The sequence below is a fragment of the Seriola dumerili genome, unplaced genomic scaffold, assembly GCF_002260705.1.
Source record: "Seriola dumerili isolate Sdu_G_001 unplaced genomic scaffold, Sdu_1.0 BDQW01000262.1, whole genome shotgun sequence".
In the NCBI taxonomy this organism is placed as follows: domain Eukaryota; kingdom Metazoa; phylum Chordata; class Actinopteri; order Carangiformes; family Carangidae; genus Seriola; species Seriola dumerili.
Window position 1 is genome coordinate 730,175 of NW_019174517.1, and position 18,286 is coordinate 748,460.

Consider the following 18,286-nt stretch of genomic DNA (forward strand, 5'->3'; position numbering starts at 1 on the left):
GTCAACCTTGCCTTCTCCAGAGCATTAATGGCCTCCCATCTTCTTCTCATTGGCCAGGTCCATCATCTCCTCTGTGACCTGAGGAAGAGCACGACACAGATGTTCAAACAAATCCTGTTTTCTTTTCTCTCTCAAAGGTCTTTCTATTGAATTACAGTAAAGTAGAAGACAGTAGTCGTACATGGAAAAACAAAACAAGCTCAGACAAGAAGAAACACACACACAACCACCTGACCTCCTAAACTATGGATAAACAAAGTTTAAAATTATAGACAACGATGCAAAGATGCTAACACAAGAAGGTTTAGTCAGGAAAAACAAATCCTCTTTTAATGGCTGAAATTCTTCCTATTTTCACGGCCTGGAATCTCTTAAGTAAAGGAAAATGCTGCTGTGTTCTGGCACCAAATAAATAGTTTTACATAATTACTCAACTGTGACTTTATTGGTTTCTATCTAAATTGAAGACGAATGTCCTCATATGTGGACATCATTTTTCTCAGAAACTACATCATGTAAAAACATAATTCTTTGTTGTTACACTCATCAGGTCCCAATCAGCCTAAATAGCAAAGAGAAATTAAAAATGCACGCCATGCAAGAGTTCGGGTCTTAGGAGGTTATAGAGATTCCAGGCCGGGAAAATAGGAGAGATTTCAGCCATTAAAAGAGGATTTGTTTTTCCTGACTAAACCTTCTTGTGTTAGCATCTTTGCATCGTTGTCTATAATTTTAACTTTGTTTATCCATAGTTTAGGAGGTCAGGTGGTTGTGTGTGTGTTTCTTCTTGTCTGAGCTTGTTGTTTTTGTTTTCCATGTACGACTACTGTCTTCTACTTTACTGTAATTCAATAGAAAGACCTTTGAGAGAGAAAAGAAAACAGGATTTGTTTGAACATCTGTGTCCGTGCTCTTCCTCAGGTCACAGAGGAGATGATGGACCTGGCCAATGAGAAGAAGATGGAGGCCATTAATGCTCTGGGAGAAGGCAGGTTGACACAGTTCAGTTAGAGAAAGATTTGAATTAGATTCATGATCTCACATTTTCACATTCTCACATTTTCTATAGGTGATCTGCAGAAAGCTATGGGTCTCTTCACTGAAGCCATTAAGCTGAACCCCTGCGTAGCCATCCTGTACGCCAAGAGGGCAAGGTGAGAGATTTCTTTCAGGTTATTCATCACAGAGCGTTAAAGTGCCGCCGTTCGATTCCTTAAAATAATAATAAGTGACATTTAAAGACTTGTTGTTTTATCAGTTGTCCTCTTTGTGTTAGTGTCTACATCCAGATGCAGAAACCCAACGCAGCCATAAGAGACTGTGACAGAGCCATCAGCATCAACCCAGACTCTGCACAGCCGTACAAGTGGAGGGGAAAGGCTCACAGGTACGTCTCTGTTCAAAGAGTCTACCGCAGCGCAGTGTGTAAGGTTAACACCTGGCAAAGAGGTCACACCCACACACACACCCACACACACACACACACGAGCGACATAACCAAACCCTCAGTGTAAACACGCTAAGGTACAACACTCCTCAACCTGTTTAGCAACTGACATTTAATAGAGATGCCACATTACCTCACCGTGTGAGGTTTGACCAGATGATCGCTCTTCTTCTGCAGTGGTTTAACAGCGGCCACCACCTGTTTATCTCCACAAACCACCTCCTAGTGTTCACATAACGGCAGAGGATTAATTCGCATTTTTCTTTGCGAATTTTCTCAATTTTGGTTAAAAATTGTATGATGAAAAAGTTACGAAAAGAATCTAAATAGTTCGATAGCACAGATGGATTTAGTGTCTGTGCTTTTACTTTGTAGCACCATGATTCACCAGGCTTTGATCGCACCATCTGACGTGCCTCAAAACTGATGTCACAGTCTGACACATCGATATCAGACTGTAACCCAGATTTATTTATTAGTCCGATCTCGCTGTTTGACCTGGAACGAACCTGCAAGATTGTCGTTATCTCAAAGCGCCTTCTGCTTGACATGAAGTATGTTTGAGGACGGAGGAGTTTAACCACACAGCCTTCAATGCTGCATTTGCCATCTGCTTGGTGATCTGACAGTGCTGTATTCTGCACATTATCGTGTGTGTGTGTGTGTTGCTGCAGGCTGCTGGGACACTGGGAGGATGCAGCCAAGGACCTGGCCACAGCCTGTAAACTGGACTATGATGAAGACGCCAGTGCGATGCTGAAGGAGGTCCAGCCTAAGGTAAAGTACCAGAGAAAAGAGGGAATAAAAAAACACTTTACACCCTGTTTTAAATTAGTTTATAGTAACTGTAATGTGGTTATTTTTAATATTTGATGATCAGAGCAGGTCTTCAGAAACCTGTAATGACAGATAATAAAAGATGCTGCTGTCACACTCGTCATTTCTCCCTCTCTTTTCAGGCGAACAAAATCATGGAGCACAGACGCAAATACGAGCGCAAGAGAGAAGAGAAGGAGATCAAGGAGAAACAGGAGCGGGTAAAGAAAGCGAGAGAGGAGCACGCGCGGGCTCAGAGGGTGAGCTGCTGACGGGACTTCCTGTTTCAGAAAAACACAATAAGTGGCCCTTTAAAGTTGAACTACTCTGCTGGAAAAGTCAGCTGTTAACACAAACGTTCACCTGCACTCACAGGTCAAATTCGTACGCTAATTATGACACAGTTTAAAACAAACAAGATAAAATGATGGAGTGAAGACATTTTATATCCAAAAGGTGAAAGGTCAACTTCACCGTGACATCATAATGTTCTGCAAAAACACTTCTGGTCATTATTTAACGCTGTAACTCAGGAACAAGAAGGGGGAGATTGTGATCGTATTCCCTGTAACTTGACTAGTTGGCGGAGACGTACAACCTCGAGGTTGAAAACTTTAACCCTACAAAACAATGTAGTATGAAACTCGTTCTACAGATTCCTACGATTTAAACAACTCTTTAACGCCTCCTGAAACGTGTCCCGTTTTTTTGTCTCAGCAGGACGAGGAAGCACGGCAGTTTGGAGGAGGATTCTTCCCAGGTAGGAGAGGGGAACCAAGTCGGTTTTGGGGATGAGATGTACACCCCAAAATAATAAAAGGCCTTTGGCAAAAGAATTAGTCACGTACTTTAGTAACTAAGTTAATGAGTCTCGTTGTGGTGGTGCAGGTCCTGCTGGATTCCCAGGCGGAGCCCCTGCTGGCATGCCAGGTCTCGGTGACCTCCTGAAGGACCCCGAGCTGCTCAACGCCATGAAGGTGACTCATTAACATCCCACCACTTCCACGGCCATGACCCGCATCTTAGGCTGCACAGATCGGGGGGGGGGGGTTATTGAGAGTTCAGAAGTGAGCAGATACAGAGTCATCATCCCCACTTGCACAGGGGGAGGAGGATGTTGATGTTGTTTTAATACCAAACACCGGATCGTGTGTGTTAGAGTGCAGCACAGAGACGGACTTAGATGTTCATTGAAAGAGATTAAAAAGATGAAGGGATGGGGGATGGGGGGGGGTAAGATCCTGTCTACACAGAACAACCAGTGTCATTAGAGACAAACTCATTAAGCTCCACTTTTTCTTTCCTAAACTGAGACTCAGGAATCTTTTTAAATCGCTGCCAGTCGACCCGATGAACAGGGACGTCAGTCATGCGAGCGAGCTGAGGGTTTTATCTGACGGGAGCAGCAGTCGTATGGACTGGACTTATGTGAATTTAAAAACACTAAAAGCTCCTGAAATCTAATCTTTAATCCTCGTGACTTTAATGAGCAACAATCAAAGTGAGAGCTCAGAAAACAAACTCCTCAGTATGAAGAGTTAAACACACAGCTGATCTGCTTGTTCAGGTGGGTGTGGGTTGATCAGGTGTGTTTCAATCCACGTTTTTCTGCACATTTTTCAGTTTGTGCTGGAAAAAAATACCAAAAATAACAAAATGTGCAACAGAAACAGACTTTGTGAATAAATCCTGATGTACATGAAGAACTTAAACATCCAGTGAAGCAACGAAAACACTGAAGAGACTGGAGCGTTTCTCAACACATAAAACAAATATGAATTTCATGTTTCTGTCACGTCGTCGTTATTGTTTTACATCATGAACTTTGATGGCGCTCTTTTAACTGTCCCTTAAACTCATAGTGAGCCTTTTTTAAAGCTGATTTGGAAATGCACTTGTGTGAATAAAGGTGACCCTGTTTCCCTTCCGTATCAAACTCCAGGACCCCGAGGTGATGGCCGCCTTCCAGGATGTGGCGCAGAACCCGGCCAACATCTCCAAGTACCAGAACAACCCCAAAATCATGGCCCTCGTCACCAAGCTGAGCTCCAAGTTTGGAGCTTCACCACAGCCGTAGAGGGGGAAAAAGACCGAAGCGGAGTGGAGAGAGAGAGAGAGGAGGGGAGCTCCGATACGTGGTGAAACCATCTCGAGAACCCACAACGCTTTTCAACAAATTATTCCACTGTGTGCAGCTCAAACATGGGAGCGGCTGACAGATTAATTGGTGTGATGTAGAGAGAGTGGGGCTACTTTTTTAAATGTTCTTATTCAGCCTGTTAGCACTTAGCAACGTCTCAACAAAGCAACCCCGACGGTTAGGAGTCAGGTCTGATACTTAGACAACCCCCACCGCGTCTCAGCTGGGACTTTACGTAACCACAGGTGGAGCAATTTCTTAACCTGTATCTGGAAAAGCTAAACTGGGAGCTCCTGCATTAAGACGCTAGCTCACAAACATTTTTACAGCCATTTAATACGTGGTGATGGTTTAGCTACCGGTCTTTTCTTTCTCTGATCAGAGCCAAACTCTCACACACAACTGTCGGCACTTTTTGTTAACAGATCTATTATTGTAAATGTAAAAATAAAAAAAAATAGGAAAAAAAAATTCTGACCTTGATGTTTGACCCTGTTGGAAAAACCATTCACAATAATAAAACCTCTGTTGCTGCAAAACAGGTTCAGGACATTTCTTCATATTTCAGTGGTTCTTTGTTTCCTTTACATCAGACATCTTATAGATAAGCAGCACGACGTCGTCCTTCTCCAGGAGACGCCCGTCACTCACCCCTCTGGTCTCCTCACATGACTTTAGGTTGTTCAAGCAGTCTGTATGTGGAGTTTTAGCTAAATCTGTTTTGGTGCATTTAGCGTATATTGATGTGTTGTGGTTCTGAGTTTCAGCTTCTCACATCCTCCAGGTTTCTCGTACTGATGAAATTGGTTCAACTAAACCAGACTCAAGTTTTGTATAAAACTGAAATGTCGCTGAAAAAAAGCCAAATTTGAAATATTTTCATTCATACAGACTCCAATTCTGGTCAGCAAAATTTTGCATCTATCCAAAATATATATATATATATATTTTAAAAAAAACTTTAGGTTTTATACCTGAACCAGTTACCAGTTTTTAATAATGGTAAACATCCACTAGTTCCAGATTCTCATGTGATTTCTTCTGTTGTATATTAATGTCATTTAAATACCTTTGAGTTTTGGACTCAGATAAAACATTTAAAATTTTAAAATCATCTTGGAAATTACAAATGGCTGTTCTTTTTTCCAGTATTCAGTAATATGGCTGCAGCTAAATTATTTTCATTATTGTTTAAAATGACCATTTCCCACTAGTTATTGAATTAATCTTTTGGCTGATTAAAATATCAAAATGTTTTTTTTTAATCCCATCATGATATCAACAAGAATCACAGAAATAAACCCACAAAATTTAGAAGCTACAACTGAGGAGTTACTGAAATTTATACGAAAATGATGATTATTTAAATAGTGCCAAAGAACTGTTCAAATAAATTATAAAGGTCATTGTTGGTTGCAGTCCTCATCAGTTCTGTCATTTTACATTAACCACTAGTTTGACTCGTCTTTAGTGGATAATAAAGGTCCGCTCTTTTAAACAGGAACTGAATATACACAAGTCTCTACAGGTGCTCCAGGATAAATCAGCACCAGAGGGACAGTGGGTCACCGGGCCACTTAATCCACCCGCCGCATCTGTCTTTCAGCCAGAGGATTACTGCACGGTGACACGGTCGGTCCTGCCTCTCACTGAGCCCTGAATCACTGCGTCAAAGCTGATCTGACACAACCAAACTAAATGTTGAGCCATGTTCTCTTCAGCAGCTGAAAGTCAGCCCGTCTCTTATGTCCGCACAGATTGTCATTTTAATTCCTGCTTCACAAACCAGCGCAGTGAACCACCAGAAAGCCCTGCTGCCCACACAAACAAACAGAGCTCTGTGTTCTGATAACATTTGTGTTTATTTCTGTACTTACAACAAACCAAAACAGAGATGTGGGTGTAAAACAACAACAACTAGGATTAGAGAGGGAACAGAGAGGAAGTAATGATGATGCTTGTAGAAGCCAAGAAAGGGATTGACAATAACACAGCTAGTGTCCATATCTGTGAAAATGAGAGAGAGAGAGGTTCAGAAATATAGTCACAACTTTTCACTGTCTGAGGCGATGAATGGACGACAACACTAAGATTTAATGCACTGTTACATAATCCGTATGTACGACACTTTGGAGAATTACATTTGAATCTACAGGCAATGATACTCACTTCTGAAACTCCCACTCCCTGTTGTCCAGAGGACACACCTGTCTCGTTTTCAGCCAGCGAGAAATACAGTGGAAATGGAAGGCATGCTGGGAAAAGACACAAACAATCAGGGTATAAAAAGATATGAATATACTGTGCGCTGTATGGTTTATCATAACCAGAACTAAGTTTAATATAACTTAACTTTCTGCACAATAACCACCCCACCCATTAAAACTACAGTTTTAATACTACAACATCAGTTCATATGATGGGTAATTCTTTGTATAAAAGGTGCCATGACTCTTTATTAATGTGTTCAGAAAGTGAAGCAAATTTTCCCACTGTATAAATCTGTTCTGCCTCCTCAATAATTTGCTTTGCATTCTGTCTTAACACACATTTACACCTTATGATTTTTAAAGATTTTCAAATCAATCTTATAGGAAGCTTGATTTGATTATTAATGAGCTGGCTTCAAATTGATCAGAAGCTGTTGTCAGAGCATTTCCTTAAACTCAAACCCGCACTGTTATCTGATCATAAAGAGTTTCAAGTCATTTTCAGATTCAAATGACGCCTCACATTCAGGGGATAATTAATCTAAATGGTGATAATATGCAACTAACTTTTGTCTGTGACAGTTATCAGACCGATGGAAACACCAAACATGGCACTGAATTATGACATAACGGTGGAAATTTGTCATGAGAACAGTAAAATGTAATCAACTATCATCATAAACACAGACTGTAAATAATTGGAATCAGTTTTAAACTGGTTTATGACCATAACATTTATAAACTTTCTGTGAAATTTGAAAGCTAAATATTTATGAGTAAGATATTACAGCTGGCAGGAGTTCAGAGTTAAACACAGCAATAACAACTCTATGCATTTAAATAAAGAACCTCCATAAGTACCATAAGTAAAGTTATGGTTTTACTTCACTTACAGAATATAATTAAATCATAAAATATAATGTGCTTTAAAGCATTAATCAACGATGAGGAGAATATTCTGATTTCTCATCTATAAAATCAATGTTAGACATATGTTAGAGGCGGGAATAGAAACTCACATTGCAGACACCCCAGGCTACAGTGCACTCCTCAGAAGTTGCAGAAGCTTGGTTGGCCTGGCACTCTATACCTGATGTTGTAAGGAAAAATGTGTCAACAGATACAATTTCACAAAACCAGGTGACAAATTAAAAGGAAAAAAACAACATGAAGTGTCTTAGTAAGATGTTGGGACACCGTGTGCTGCCAGAACAGTTTCAATGAGCCTTGGCATTGATTCTACAAGTCTCTGAACACCATTCTTCCAAAAGGCATTCCCTCATTTGGTGTTTTGATGATGATGGTAGAGAGCGCTGTCAAACACATTGGTCCAAAATCTCCCATAGATCCCATTCACATCATTTTCATACTCTTTAAACCATCCAGTGACCCCTCGCGCCCTAATGACGGGAGCATCGTCATCCTTTCTCCACTCATTTATTCAGGTTTCTTCTTTAATTTGTCACCTGTCTGAATGTGTCAATAGAGTGAAAGCAAACTCACAGAGATCCATGATGTGGTTTCGACAGATAGCACAGTTATCCACCACAATGTCCCAGGCCCACAGCGCCACAGCATTCCACTGGAACAAAAATAAATTATTTAACACTTTAGATTTAAAACATTTAAACATGCTCATGTCTTATTTGAGAAGCACAGTAAACAACATGGAAACAGTAAGGGACCATCAGTGCACAGGTTGTTAACTGATGTACAGCTTCAGTGATTAATGCCAATATCAAAATAATATAAAAAAGTTTTATTTGGGAGTTAATAAAAAATAAATGAAAAAAAGATGAGATTTAACTTTTTAAAATTTTGGAACTTGCAGATTTGGAAAACCAATCGTATCATCTCTTTATCTTACAACCTTTACGTTGAACATACATTTTATTATTAATTAATTATTTTTATTATTAATAATATCTGGAGATGATCATAAACGTTTTGTAGCTGACGTTACAGATTTTGAATCTTTGTAGGAGCTATCAGTGTTCGGAATGCAGTTTAGCTAAGCTAACTTAGCTCGCAAAGGGTTCCGAGCTTTGGTGTTAAACGACAACGTCAGTTAAGGTTAACCGTTAACGTTAAGATGGATTCTCTCTTTTGTTAATTACACCGTGCTGAGGGTTGGTGGTCTCCATCACATCAGTGTGGGTTCTTGTGATTAAAGTTTTCGCTAGCCACCAAAAAGAGAAGTGCAAATTCATGCCCTGTCTGAGGGAGGCTAACTGCTAACTATGTGAGCCACTAACCATAATGTACAGTGATTTTAGCGCTAGCATGCTAATAGCAGGTAGCTAGTTAGTGTTAGTGAGCTGAGATAGCGGTGATTTGGCGCTGCTGATAGATTACACAAATTATTTACACCTTGATACAGAGTAATTCGACCATACCTTCTTTACTTCAAATCGCTTCTTGCTTGCTCCGCTGTTTGTGCCGCTCGGTGTATCTACATCCATAGCTGCTGCCATCTTGAATGGCGAAGTTTGGTGTAACGAATATGTTACCCGGAAGAAACACAGGAATTTCCGCCGGCGTATTATTTTATTAAACACAGCTCGTGCCGTCTACTTTATTATATGCTTATTTTGGAGAGTATGTGATTATTATGACATTTTAAAATAAAACTACTGCGCCATTTATCAAGTCCATTAAAATGAAGTGAAGAAAAAACTTAGGTTCCACCGAGATTTGAACTCGGATCGCTGGATTCAGAGTCCAGAGTGCTAACCATTACACCATGGAACCAATGGCTGTCATGTAATATTTTGTCGTTATACACTTCATAGTTGATAGTGATTAACAGATTTTATAGTCATCTGTACATTTCAGCTGAAGAGTAGAAGAGAGGAAAAACAATGGGCACAAGAAGCTTTATGCAGGTGTTATATCAGCACAGATTATATAGTTGTGACTGGCAGTGAATATATTTTATTTCACTGTAGCTCAGTTGGACATAAAACACAAGAATTACCATAAATCACCATTACTGGTTTGACCGCTGTATACTAGCATGTATATTAGTGAATACACATTTATTTTTTTATACAACATTTATTGTAGTTTTTGAGATGGCCTTGACAGTTTGAAATAAATGTTCAATGGGAGTTTGTTGACCAGGTTGCTTCTTTCTTTTCTTTCCCCTTTGTTTTTGCTTTGTTGTGTTTATTAGACACAGATAGCAAAGAGTGCATGTAAATTCCACACATCTTTGCAATCTGAAGAGCTGTAAATAAAAACAAAAAAGTGTCTTCACACTTAGCTACAATAACAATCTCATCAACATGATCAGGCTAACTGCAAAAAAGCTGGAAACAGGTTAAGTTCAATTTGTTATATTCACTTATTACAGTGTTTTCTTGTTCTTTGCCACTTTTGGTACCACAGGTTTCCTCTGAGGCTGGTTCTTGGTTGGTTTGGGTTGTTTAGTTTTGGGCTTTGCAGGCCGCGCTTTGACTCCTGGGGCTTTCGAGAGGCTGGGTTTGGGTTTCTTCAGTTTTGGAGGTCTGGGGTCCACAACAGCTTCCTGACCTGGAGGAGAGCCACTTTGTGGGCACGATGTGAAGACCTGGACGTCAGTGACCTTTTGACCCCTGAGCTCCGGTGGGTGACCACAGGTGGCAATCACCTCCAAACTCACATTCTCCATCCACCTGAGGCACAGATACAAAGAGACAGAGGGAGACACTGTCAAACAATCCCTGTGAACAGTGTAAATTTGAATAGCAATTAATCTAGATGCCTCCTTGGTCCCTGTAGCATCTCTCCCAGCAGCTGCAGACCTCTGCAGTTTACAGAGATTAAATGTGTTGCCACTGTCGTAATTTTAGAAATACTTACTTACACTTTAACGCCAAATGATTTGCAAAAAGCTAATTCCAGTGGAATCTGCACTGACCTGCGTAGGGGCAGCAGAGCACAGTCACACAGCAGAGGGTTGTCCTGCAGGTCGACCACCTCCAGGCCTGTGAGTGGGCTCAGCTCAGGAAGTTCCTCCAGCTGGTTTCCTCTCACAGTCAGAGCCCTCAGCCCCGGGCCCAGCCCCGCCAGAGCGTCCCTGGACATCTGGACAATGGTACAATTTTGGTCTCAGTGTAGGTTGTACAGGTTATGATTACATCAAATACTGTTCCCAGTAATAACAACATAATTTAAAAAAAAACAAACAGTTAAGAAAGTGTATTCAGAAATGGAGGTAGGAGTTGGCTGGTGGAACAATGCAGGAGAAAACATAAACAAAGGACACTTAGGAAGTGCTGCTGTGGTCTCTCATACCTTCTCCATGCCCATCCGATCCATGTAAAGCCTCTTCAGACATTGGGACACAGGCTGGAATGCGTTCGGTCCCACCCAGCGAATTGAGTTGTGAGATAGGTTGAGTTCCTCCAGATTAGGGGCCTCGGACAGAGCGTGGGTCGGCACCTCTGTCAGCTGATTTGCATCCAGGTGAAGCGTACCTAGGAACGCTGAGTCCAGAGCACCCTTGGCAATAGCAGTAATGGTGTTATTGGTCAAATAAAGCTCCCTTAGTTTAGGGGTTACTGAGGACAGCAAACCAGCGGGCTCTAGTTTGGAGATGGCATTTCGTTCCAGGTGTAACACAAACAGACTTGGTAAGACTCCCAAAGCTACCGGAGAGACACAGAGAGACAGAATATGAGTTCCTGCAACTTTAATTCACTCACAGCCAGACTGGATTTGACCAACCACTGACCTGATCCAGGGAACTGTGCCAGCCGGTTCCCCTCCAGGTGAAGGTAGGTGAGCTTGGGGGCTCCTGCAAAGGCTCCAGGATCCAAGACTGTGAGGTCATTGTCAGAAAGATACAGATAAAGCAAGTTTTTCATCCCCCGAAAGGCGCCTCCTTCGATTTCGTGGATTTTGCAGAGCTCCAGGTGAAGGGAGACGACCTGACCGCTGCCTGGGAAGCCGTTGGCAGGAAGGTAGTGGAAGTGGTTGCTGCGGAGGTCCAGCAGCTGCGTCTTCGTGGGGAAGCCTCGTGGGACTTTGGTGTGACCCTGACCCTCACATGTGGCATGCTGGGCTTCAATCTGGGGAGGGTCAAATCACAATGGAATATTATAACAACATATTATAGCAGCAAGTTGTTATGAACAAAACTGATATATTACCACATTTTCTCTTGTTAGCATGTAATATTAACATTCATTTGAAGTTGTGTTTCTGGCCATCTGATTTAATTTTTAGTTTAGTCTTTATGTAATCAGGCAGTCTCACTCAGATTAAGACATCTTTTCCAAGAGAGACACGAGAACTAAAAACAATCAGAAGGACACAATCAGCAAAACAGAAACACAATATAAGGAACTAAGAAACAGGAAACTAAGAAAAGCACTTTCAAGAATCAGAAAAGAAAACACATAAGAAAACAAAACTTAAAATCTCCAAAGGAAATGTAAACTCTAATTTGAAGAGAGTTTGTAGTTGATTCATTCAGCATGAGATATTTGATGTTTTCGTTTTTGAATCAATTGTTGAATATAAATCTTAAGAGCCGGTCTAATTCCTAAGTATGTGTAAGGCTCAGTGACAGTAAAATGGTGCCATTTTAATGGCAGGATGGTTAGTGACACTGGTGGAGGTGAAGAAAAAAGAGCTGGGGGCATATAAAACTGTTCAATCAGCAAGGAAATAGACACTGATGTATAGATTAGGAACAATTATGTTATTTATGTATAATGTAAACAGCACCGGACCAAGGACACACCTCTACAGCAACATACTTCTGATGGTGCGACAGCGATGAATGTAAGTTCAACACTGTCTTTTTAGCTGTTTTTGGAAAATATCTCTTTAGCTGCTAAATGCTACTTGGTGACAGTTTTCTGTGGCTTCATCATTATGAGCGACTTCATTCACAAAGACTTAGTTCATATAAAAACATTGACTACAGCTGCTTTAAGTAAAAGTAGAAATACCACAATGTAGGAATCCTCCATTACAAGTAAAAGTCCTGCATTGAAATATTTCTTTGTAAAATTGCATAAGTATTGTCAGAAAGTATTCACTCATACTTAAACCTGCAGTGGGGGACGTTTGTCTCCCCCTTCTGGCCGTGAGAGTAATTACACAAACACTGAGTGACACAGAATAGCCCCTTAAATACAGTATCATTTGACTATTATTGATGCATTAAAATGTAGAACTCATCTGAACTGTTTTACACTGTTGGGTTTTTTTAATCAACTCAATTTATAAAATATCTTTTATAAGTTCAATCATATGTTTTGTGGGAAAAATCTTGATCTAAAAAGTCACAATTAACCGTCAGATAAATGTAATGGAGGAAAAGTGTATATTTCCTAGTAGCATAAAATGGAAAAGCACATTAAAACATAGTTCATAAGTACTTGAATAAATCTACTAAGTTACTTTCCACTGTGATGATAAATATGGTAACTAGTCTACAGATATGTTTTTACATCTATTATCAAAACAAGGTGTATGAAACTTTTTTCTCCGTTCCTTTGGTATCTAACAATGTTGACGCTCCAGTTATTAGTAACTTAATCTAAAAATATGACTTTAAACTCACTCTGTATTCCTACATACAAGTGCACCTACAGAGATGTACTGTATTACGCCGCTTTCTGATTCACTCAGCTACAGTGCGCTCTGTATATGTGCGTAGGGATACGGTTGTTCAGCGGCTGAAAAAATATAGTGACAAAGGAAAGTGCTGTTTTCACAGGAAGATAAACGTCTGAAAATATTCTACATGCAGCTTCATTTAAACAGATGTTGGATTGTTTTGTTTTTAAAGGTGTTTAAAACACCTTTTCTCTGGTGGCCCCGCCCACAGCAACACGTCACTCTGCTGGTCTGACGGTGCTCCTGGTCTGATCTCCTACCTGGGAGGAGCTGATCAGAATCTACTGCAGGTAATGAACCGACTGTATATGACTGAAACTAACACAACCCCACGACAGAACACCTGAACTGTCCCTTTAAACAACAGTTCCTTCCTGTTGCCATTTAAAAAATAAAAAGCAGCTAATGTTGGAGGAGGACTCTTTAACACAGCGCACAAAATCTGACCCAGAAAAAAGAAAAAGAAGAAACACTCACATCACAGTCACAGTTAACTGGACACTTGACTCTCTGCTTGGGCTTGGCTGTGGGGGGGGGGCTTCCTGTGCTGTCATTGTCCTCCTCGAACTCGTCCTTCAGCGTCTCTCCCCGGCCGCGGCAGCGCAGATCCAGAGGAGCCACCGCCTGCAGCGGCTCCTCTGAGAGGTGAGGAGGTCCAACACAGGCTCCCAGCAGCTTCACGCCGCCGGCGCTCGCCCACTCTCTCAGGGGCCGCATGTAGCAGTTACAGTAGATGGGGTTGCCTTTAAGAAGATGCATGATGATCAGGATGTATTAAAAATGACTTACGGCATGTCCATCGTCCTCAGTCTTTCATGTTAGGATGAAGTGAAAACCGTCGTACCTGTCAGATTGAGGCTGTCCAGCTCCTTGGGGCCTGAGAGGGGCTCCAGGTAACGAAGCTGATTGTGGCTGACGTCCAAGTGGGAGAGGAGGGGGGCGCGGGACAAAGCGTGGTCTGACAGGTCCTGAAGGGACATGTGGTCCAGGTAGAGGCGTGTAAGCTTGGCCATGGAGACGGACTCCTCCCCGAGGTAGGTCATGGGGTTGTGGCTCATGTCCAGGCGCGTAACTTCACTGAGTCTTCAAAGGGAGAAGAGATTAAAGTAAAAACTTGAACCACACAAACTCAGACTAACTGAAAACTGGAAACTATAAGATTGTGTGTTTTCATATAAACGACATCAAAGCTGGATTACCAACTGGGCAAAGCAGGAAATTGAGCTGGTTGTTTTTTGCCCCATAGTGTGTTCATCCAGCCTTTAATGACAATATAATTTTCACTTATAAAAATGGTATCATACTGATTATTAAAGTCAGTTTTCTTTACATACTCTGAAATCACAAATTTGCCTAAGAGGGCTTTACTATCTGAACAACATGCAACGTCCTCCGGTTTGATGAGGTAAAGATCCGCAAGAACCACTTGATGAAGACGGAGAAAACGGGGAGGGATCTCTCTTCTCAGACATGCAATAGGTGTTGTAAACAAAGAGTGGGCATTCTTATTTCTCTTACTGGTCTCTTACTTACTTACTACTGTACTAATACTACTATCTTTGGCCCATAGCAAAACACTGTGGCTTTTGTTCCTATAGTGACGCTGCTAAAAGTCATGAGCTATTAAAGTCATGTGTATAATGCACGTAATATTCCTTCAGAGTTTCCAGACCTGGTCATGGTCTGAGTGGGGAAGAACTGCAGCTCATTGTGGTCCAGGCTGAGGCGGCTGAGGGTGAACAGGCCAGCGAACGCCTCAGGGGCCAAGTTGTTCAGGGAGTTGTGGCTAAGACGAAGCCACTTGATGTTGTGCAGGCCCTGGAAGAGGAGGTGAGACCACATATCGATCAACCACGGAGCAATGCGCGCATGCAGCAGCATTTGTATCGCTGTCTGTGTTCATGATGATTGAAAAAGGTCTATAACAACCACGTGCGAGTACCTGGAACGCCATGTTGGGGATGTAGACCAGCTGGTTGTGGGTGAGGGCGAGCATGTTGAGGAAGCCGAGCTGCGTGAAGGCTCCAGGCTGGATCTCCTCCACACGGTTATGGTCCAGATGCAGCTCCTTCAGGGAGGAGAGGCCGTCAAAGGACTCCTGCATCAGTCAGGTCAGAGGTCAGAGGTCAGAGGTGTGGAGACAGCGAGGGAAATAAGAGGTCGATGAATGTTTCTATTAATATCAGAATCATACAGCAGCGAAATACGGTCTCATAGTTTCATTTTCAGCATTTATCTACTATTTAACTCACATGTTGCACTGTTTCTATGAACCTATAGACGTTGATGAACCTTTTTCAAGCACCAAAACAATTCATCCACATCAGTAAAGGTTTGTTTTCACAAGAGATTTGAAGAATTTCAAAAACCAGGTTTCAATTTTTCAGCATTTGGGCCGAATGATCAGTTTACACAGTGAAGAGCCTCGTTATAAAAAGAGCTGAGATTGTTCTGAGACATGAAAGAATCCTCTAAAAGGTGAATTTAAGAAATAACGGAGAAATGGAGAAAATGCCCTTCAACCTCTTAAAAAGTGTCAGCGGTGCAGTTTTCTGACCAAAATATCAACTGAGTCTTTTCAGTGTTGCGGTTTCGCCTTCTCCTCTCACCTGGTAAAGGATGTCGATGTTATTGTAGGCCAGGTTTAGGGAGACCACGCGGCCCAGGGTCCGGAAAGCGCCCTCCTTCACCTTGACGATGTTGCAGCGCTGCAGGTTGAGGTGGGTGAGGTAGGGCGTGAGCACAAACGCTCCCCTGGGCAGCACCTGCAGGTCGTTATTCCTCAGGTCCAGTTTCACTGTAATCTGTGAGCAGGATGAACGGCAGGTGAGGCGGTTATTAAAGTGATTTACCAACTTCCTTTTGGATCAATAAAGAAACAGCTTTCATTCAAGTTTCCTTCCTCCAACAGCTGTGTGAAGTAAAAAAGGAGGCACTACACTTCACATTTGATTTCCTCACCTCATCTACAGTCGGAGGAACCGCCGTTAGGTTCTTGCCGACGCAGGTGACCGTGAGTTTGGCGTCGTCACAGCTGCACACCCTGGGACATTTTCCTGCTTCAGCACGTGAACTTAGCGCCAAAACCAGCAGGAAGACCGGAGCAGAGAACAAAGACATCTGTGCCGGTAAAACATGTGTTAGATGTATGATACTGAAAAGTCAGAGCCGCTGTGAAAACCCCTCACAAGCTTGGTGCAACAAACCCTTTAAAAAGTAAAAGGGCACCTAGCTCTTCAAATTACTACTTTCTATTATTTACAACTTTTAAAATGTAATCTCTTGAATTTTTTCCCTTGCAACACACAGAATATTGTTTTGTCTTTCTTCAAAATCATTTAAAATATATACATCCATATGAAAACATAGTAATGCTGGTTGTCAAATACTGTATCTACTACTCAATGTCTACAACCACAAGTCATCAGGTTTTCAAGAAAGATAAAGAGAAAAAACAAAAAGCAGTTTACCCTCAGCAGGACGTCTGACTGTCACAGATTGGTCGGTAACATGAATTAAAGATGGATTATATGTGAATCTGCCGTTTCAGGCTTCAGTTATCTGCCCTGTGTCCAGCTCTTACAGTCTGGGTTCCAGCAGACTAACAAACAAGGCTTTGGTAAATTCTTCCGCAGTGACCCCTGATCCCCGAGCCCCCTCACTGCAAATTAACACCTTGGCTTTACATTTTCTGTCCAGTTAGAGGATGAATGAGGGGGTGGGGGGGTGTCAAGTAACTGTATTGCATTTATTTGCATTTGTTCTATGGGTCAGTTTACTTCATTGAACCCCAACAATTACCTCTTCAAAGCTTATCTTTATTTTTGTAATCAAAAATTAAAATAGAATAAATGCAGTTAATAATATGCAAATCAGCTCAACACTCAAAACAGCTTTATTTTTGAAACACAAATGCAAAAACTTTGCACTTTGTGTCTCATTAAAGGCAGAAAATACATTTAGACCTATTCACTCCCTTTTGATTTATTATACTTTACAGCCTTATTTTGATCATATTTAACACTCAACACATATTTAATAAAACTGTTGTCTGATCATATTTTGGGGAATTTAATAAACATTTGATAAAAAAAAAAAAAGAATAGTAAAGGTAGATATGAAATAGAAAATGTACAACAGCTGATGTTCAGTCCTGGTGAGAACTTTAGTTTACTCTCTAGTTTGCCCCAAAGTGTGATGTGTGCCTCAGTCACTGACCAGGAGACAGATCTTGGGTCACGTGGGGAGCGAGGCCTTTCTAATTCACCATGATACAAAGAGCATGAAGACACAGTTGTCAGTGCTGTCCTGTGGTTAGATGAGTGTACTCGGAAGTACTTCAATTAGTCCACGCCATAAGAGGATAGTCCACTTCAAAACACGAAGCATTCAAGTCCAGTCCAGAGTCCAGAAAAGGAGTTGGTGCTGAAGGTCTGTGGTGACACAGGGAAGTGCGCCTGAGTGGAGTGTTGCTCCTGTTCCGGTTTCCTAAGGTCCAGCAGTGATCAGTCAAAGTTCAGTCTGTGTGTGTGTGTGTGTGTGTGTGTGTGTGTGTGTGTGTGTGTCCAGTCTTCAGCTCTCAGATTGGACTCTCTGCAGTGTGGATTGGAGGCCTCTTTTGGCATTGCCACATGACTCCATGGCCTTGTTGTTTCTGTGGATAATAAACACACTTAGAGTTTAGAGGGTCTTCTGGTATTTTCCTCTTTGTCAACGAATCCCACTAAACGCCAAAACCAACAACGAGCTTATGCATGTATACACTAACAAGTATTGTCTGTGTAGCCACAGGTCGATGTGGGTTATTACTGTTTGCAATAAAGCTCCATTGATGTCCCAAAAAACACATCAGTGATGACAATGACTATGGGCACCACAGTTTGAGTCAATCCCACACACACCGTCCTGCTGCTGCTGAAAATAGTCCACAACAGATGTACTAGTTACCTCTGTTGATTACAGTTCGAGATCAGTGCCCAGCTGTTTGAGCAAACATATATTTGTGACCTGCAGAACAAACTTGCCTGGCACTGAGAGCCACAAGCACACATTTCCACA

General features: G+C 41.6%; 4 protein-coding genes and 1 non-coding gene across 10 annotated transcripts in view; 1 reads left to right on the forward strand and 4 right to left on the reverse strand.

The window, feature by feature from the left end:
- st13 (ST13, Hsp70 interacting protein) overlaps positions 1-4,942 on the forward strand; it is a 7,227-nt gene extending 2,285 nt beyond the window's left edge. For 2 of the 3 annotated variants that reach the window (XM_022757022.1, XM_022757023.1), the window contains exons 6-13: positions 922-988; positions 1,070-1,154; positions 1,277-1,387; positions 2,122-2,224; positions 2,407-2,523; positions 2,981-3,023; positions 3,152-3,240; positions 4,206-4,942. In XM_022757022.1, the coding sequence (XP_022612743.1) occupies positions 922-988; positions 1,070-1,154; positions 1,277-1,387; positions 2,122-2,224; positions 2,407-2,523; positions 2,981-3,023; positions 3,152-3,240; positions 4,206-4,340 (750 nt within the window). In that variant the 3' untranslated portion in view covers positions 4,341-4,942. The remainder of the gene's footprint in view (positions 1-921; positions 989-1,069; positions 1,155-1,276; positions 1,388-2,121; positions 2,225-2,406; positions 2,524-2,980; positions 3,024-3,151; positions 3,241-4,205) is intronic. The other variant, XM_022757025.1, reaches the window with a different exon arrangement.
- A 1,324-nt stretch (positions 4,943-6,266) lies between these two features.
- rbx1 (ring-box 1) lies at positions 6,267-9,119 on the reverse strand. Its single transcript, XM_022757040.1, has 5 exons — positions 9,010-9,119; positions 8,117-8,195; positions 7,633-7,703; positions 6,573-6,658; positions 6,267-6,410 (listed from the first exon to the last, which is right to left on the reverse strand). The coding sequence occupies exons 1-5, from the start codon at positions 9,085-9,087 to the stop codon at positions 6,398-6,400; spliced, it is 327 nt and encodes a 108-aa protein (XP_022612761.1). The 5' UTR covers positions 9,088-9,119; the 3' UTR covers positions 6,267-6,397.
- A 173-nt stretch (positions 9,120-9,292) lies between these two features.
- Positions 9,293-9,364, reverse strand: trnaq-cug. The gene has a single exon. It is a non-coding gene; the product is annotated as a tRNA-Gln (tRNA).
- A 384-nt stretch (positions 9,365-9,748) lies between these two features.
- Positions 9,749-16,348, reverse strand: LOC111230333 (chondroadherin-like protein). Its single transcript, XM_022757030.1, has 10 exons — positions 16,190-16,348; positions 15,838-16,032; positions 15,171-15,326; positions 14,901-15,046; positions 14,073-14,311; positions 13,706-13,971; positions 11,331-11,667; positions 10,892-11,244; positions 10,515-10,681; positions 9,749-10,269 (listed from the first exon to the last, which is right to left on the reverse strand). The coding sequence occupies exons 1-10, from the start codon at positions 16,346-16,348 to the stop codon at positions 9,963-9,965; spliced, it is 2,325 nt and encodes a 774-aa protein (XP_022612751.1). The 3' UTR covers positions 9,749-9,962.
- Positions 16,349-17,105: 757 nt separating this feature from the next.
- The window catches only part of LOC111230311 (ran GTPase-activating protein 1-like), a 29,923-nt gene continuing 28,742 nt past the window's right edge, over positions 17,106-18,286 (reverse strand). For 3 of the 4 annotated variants that reach the window (XM_022756999.1, XM_022757001.1, XM_022757002.1), the window contains exon 16: positions 17,106-17,882. In XM_022756999.1, coding sequence (XP_022612720.1) covers positions 17,801-17,882 — 82 coding nt within the window. In that variant the 3' untranslated portion in view covers positions 17,106-17,800. The remainder of the gene's footprint in view (positions 17,883-18,286) is intronic. The other variant, XM_022757003.1, reaches the window with a different exon arrangement.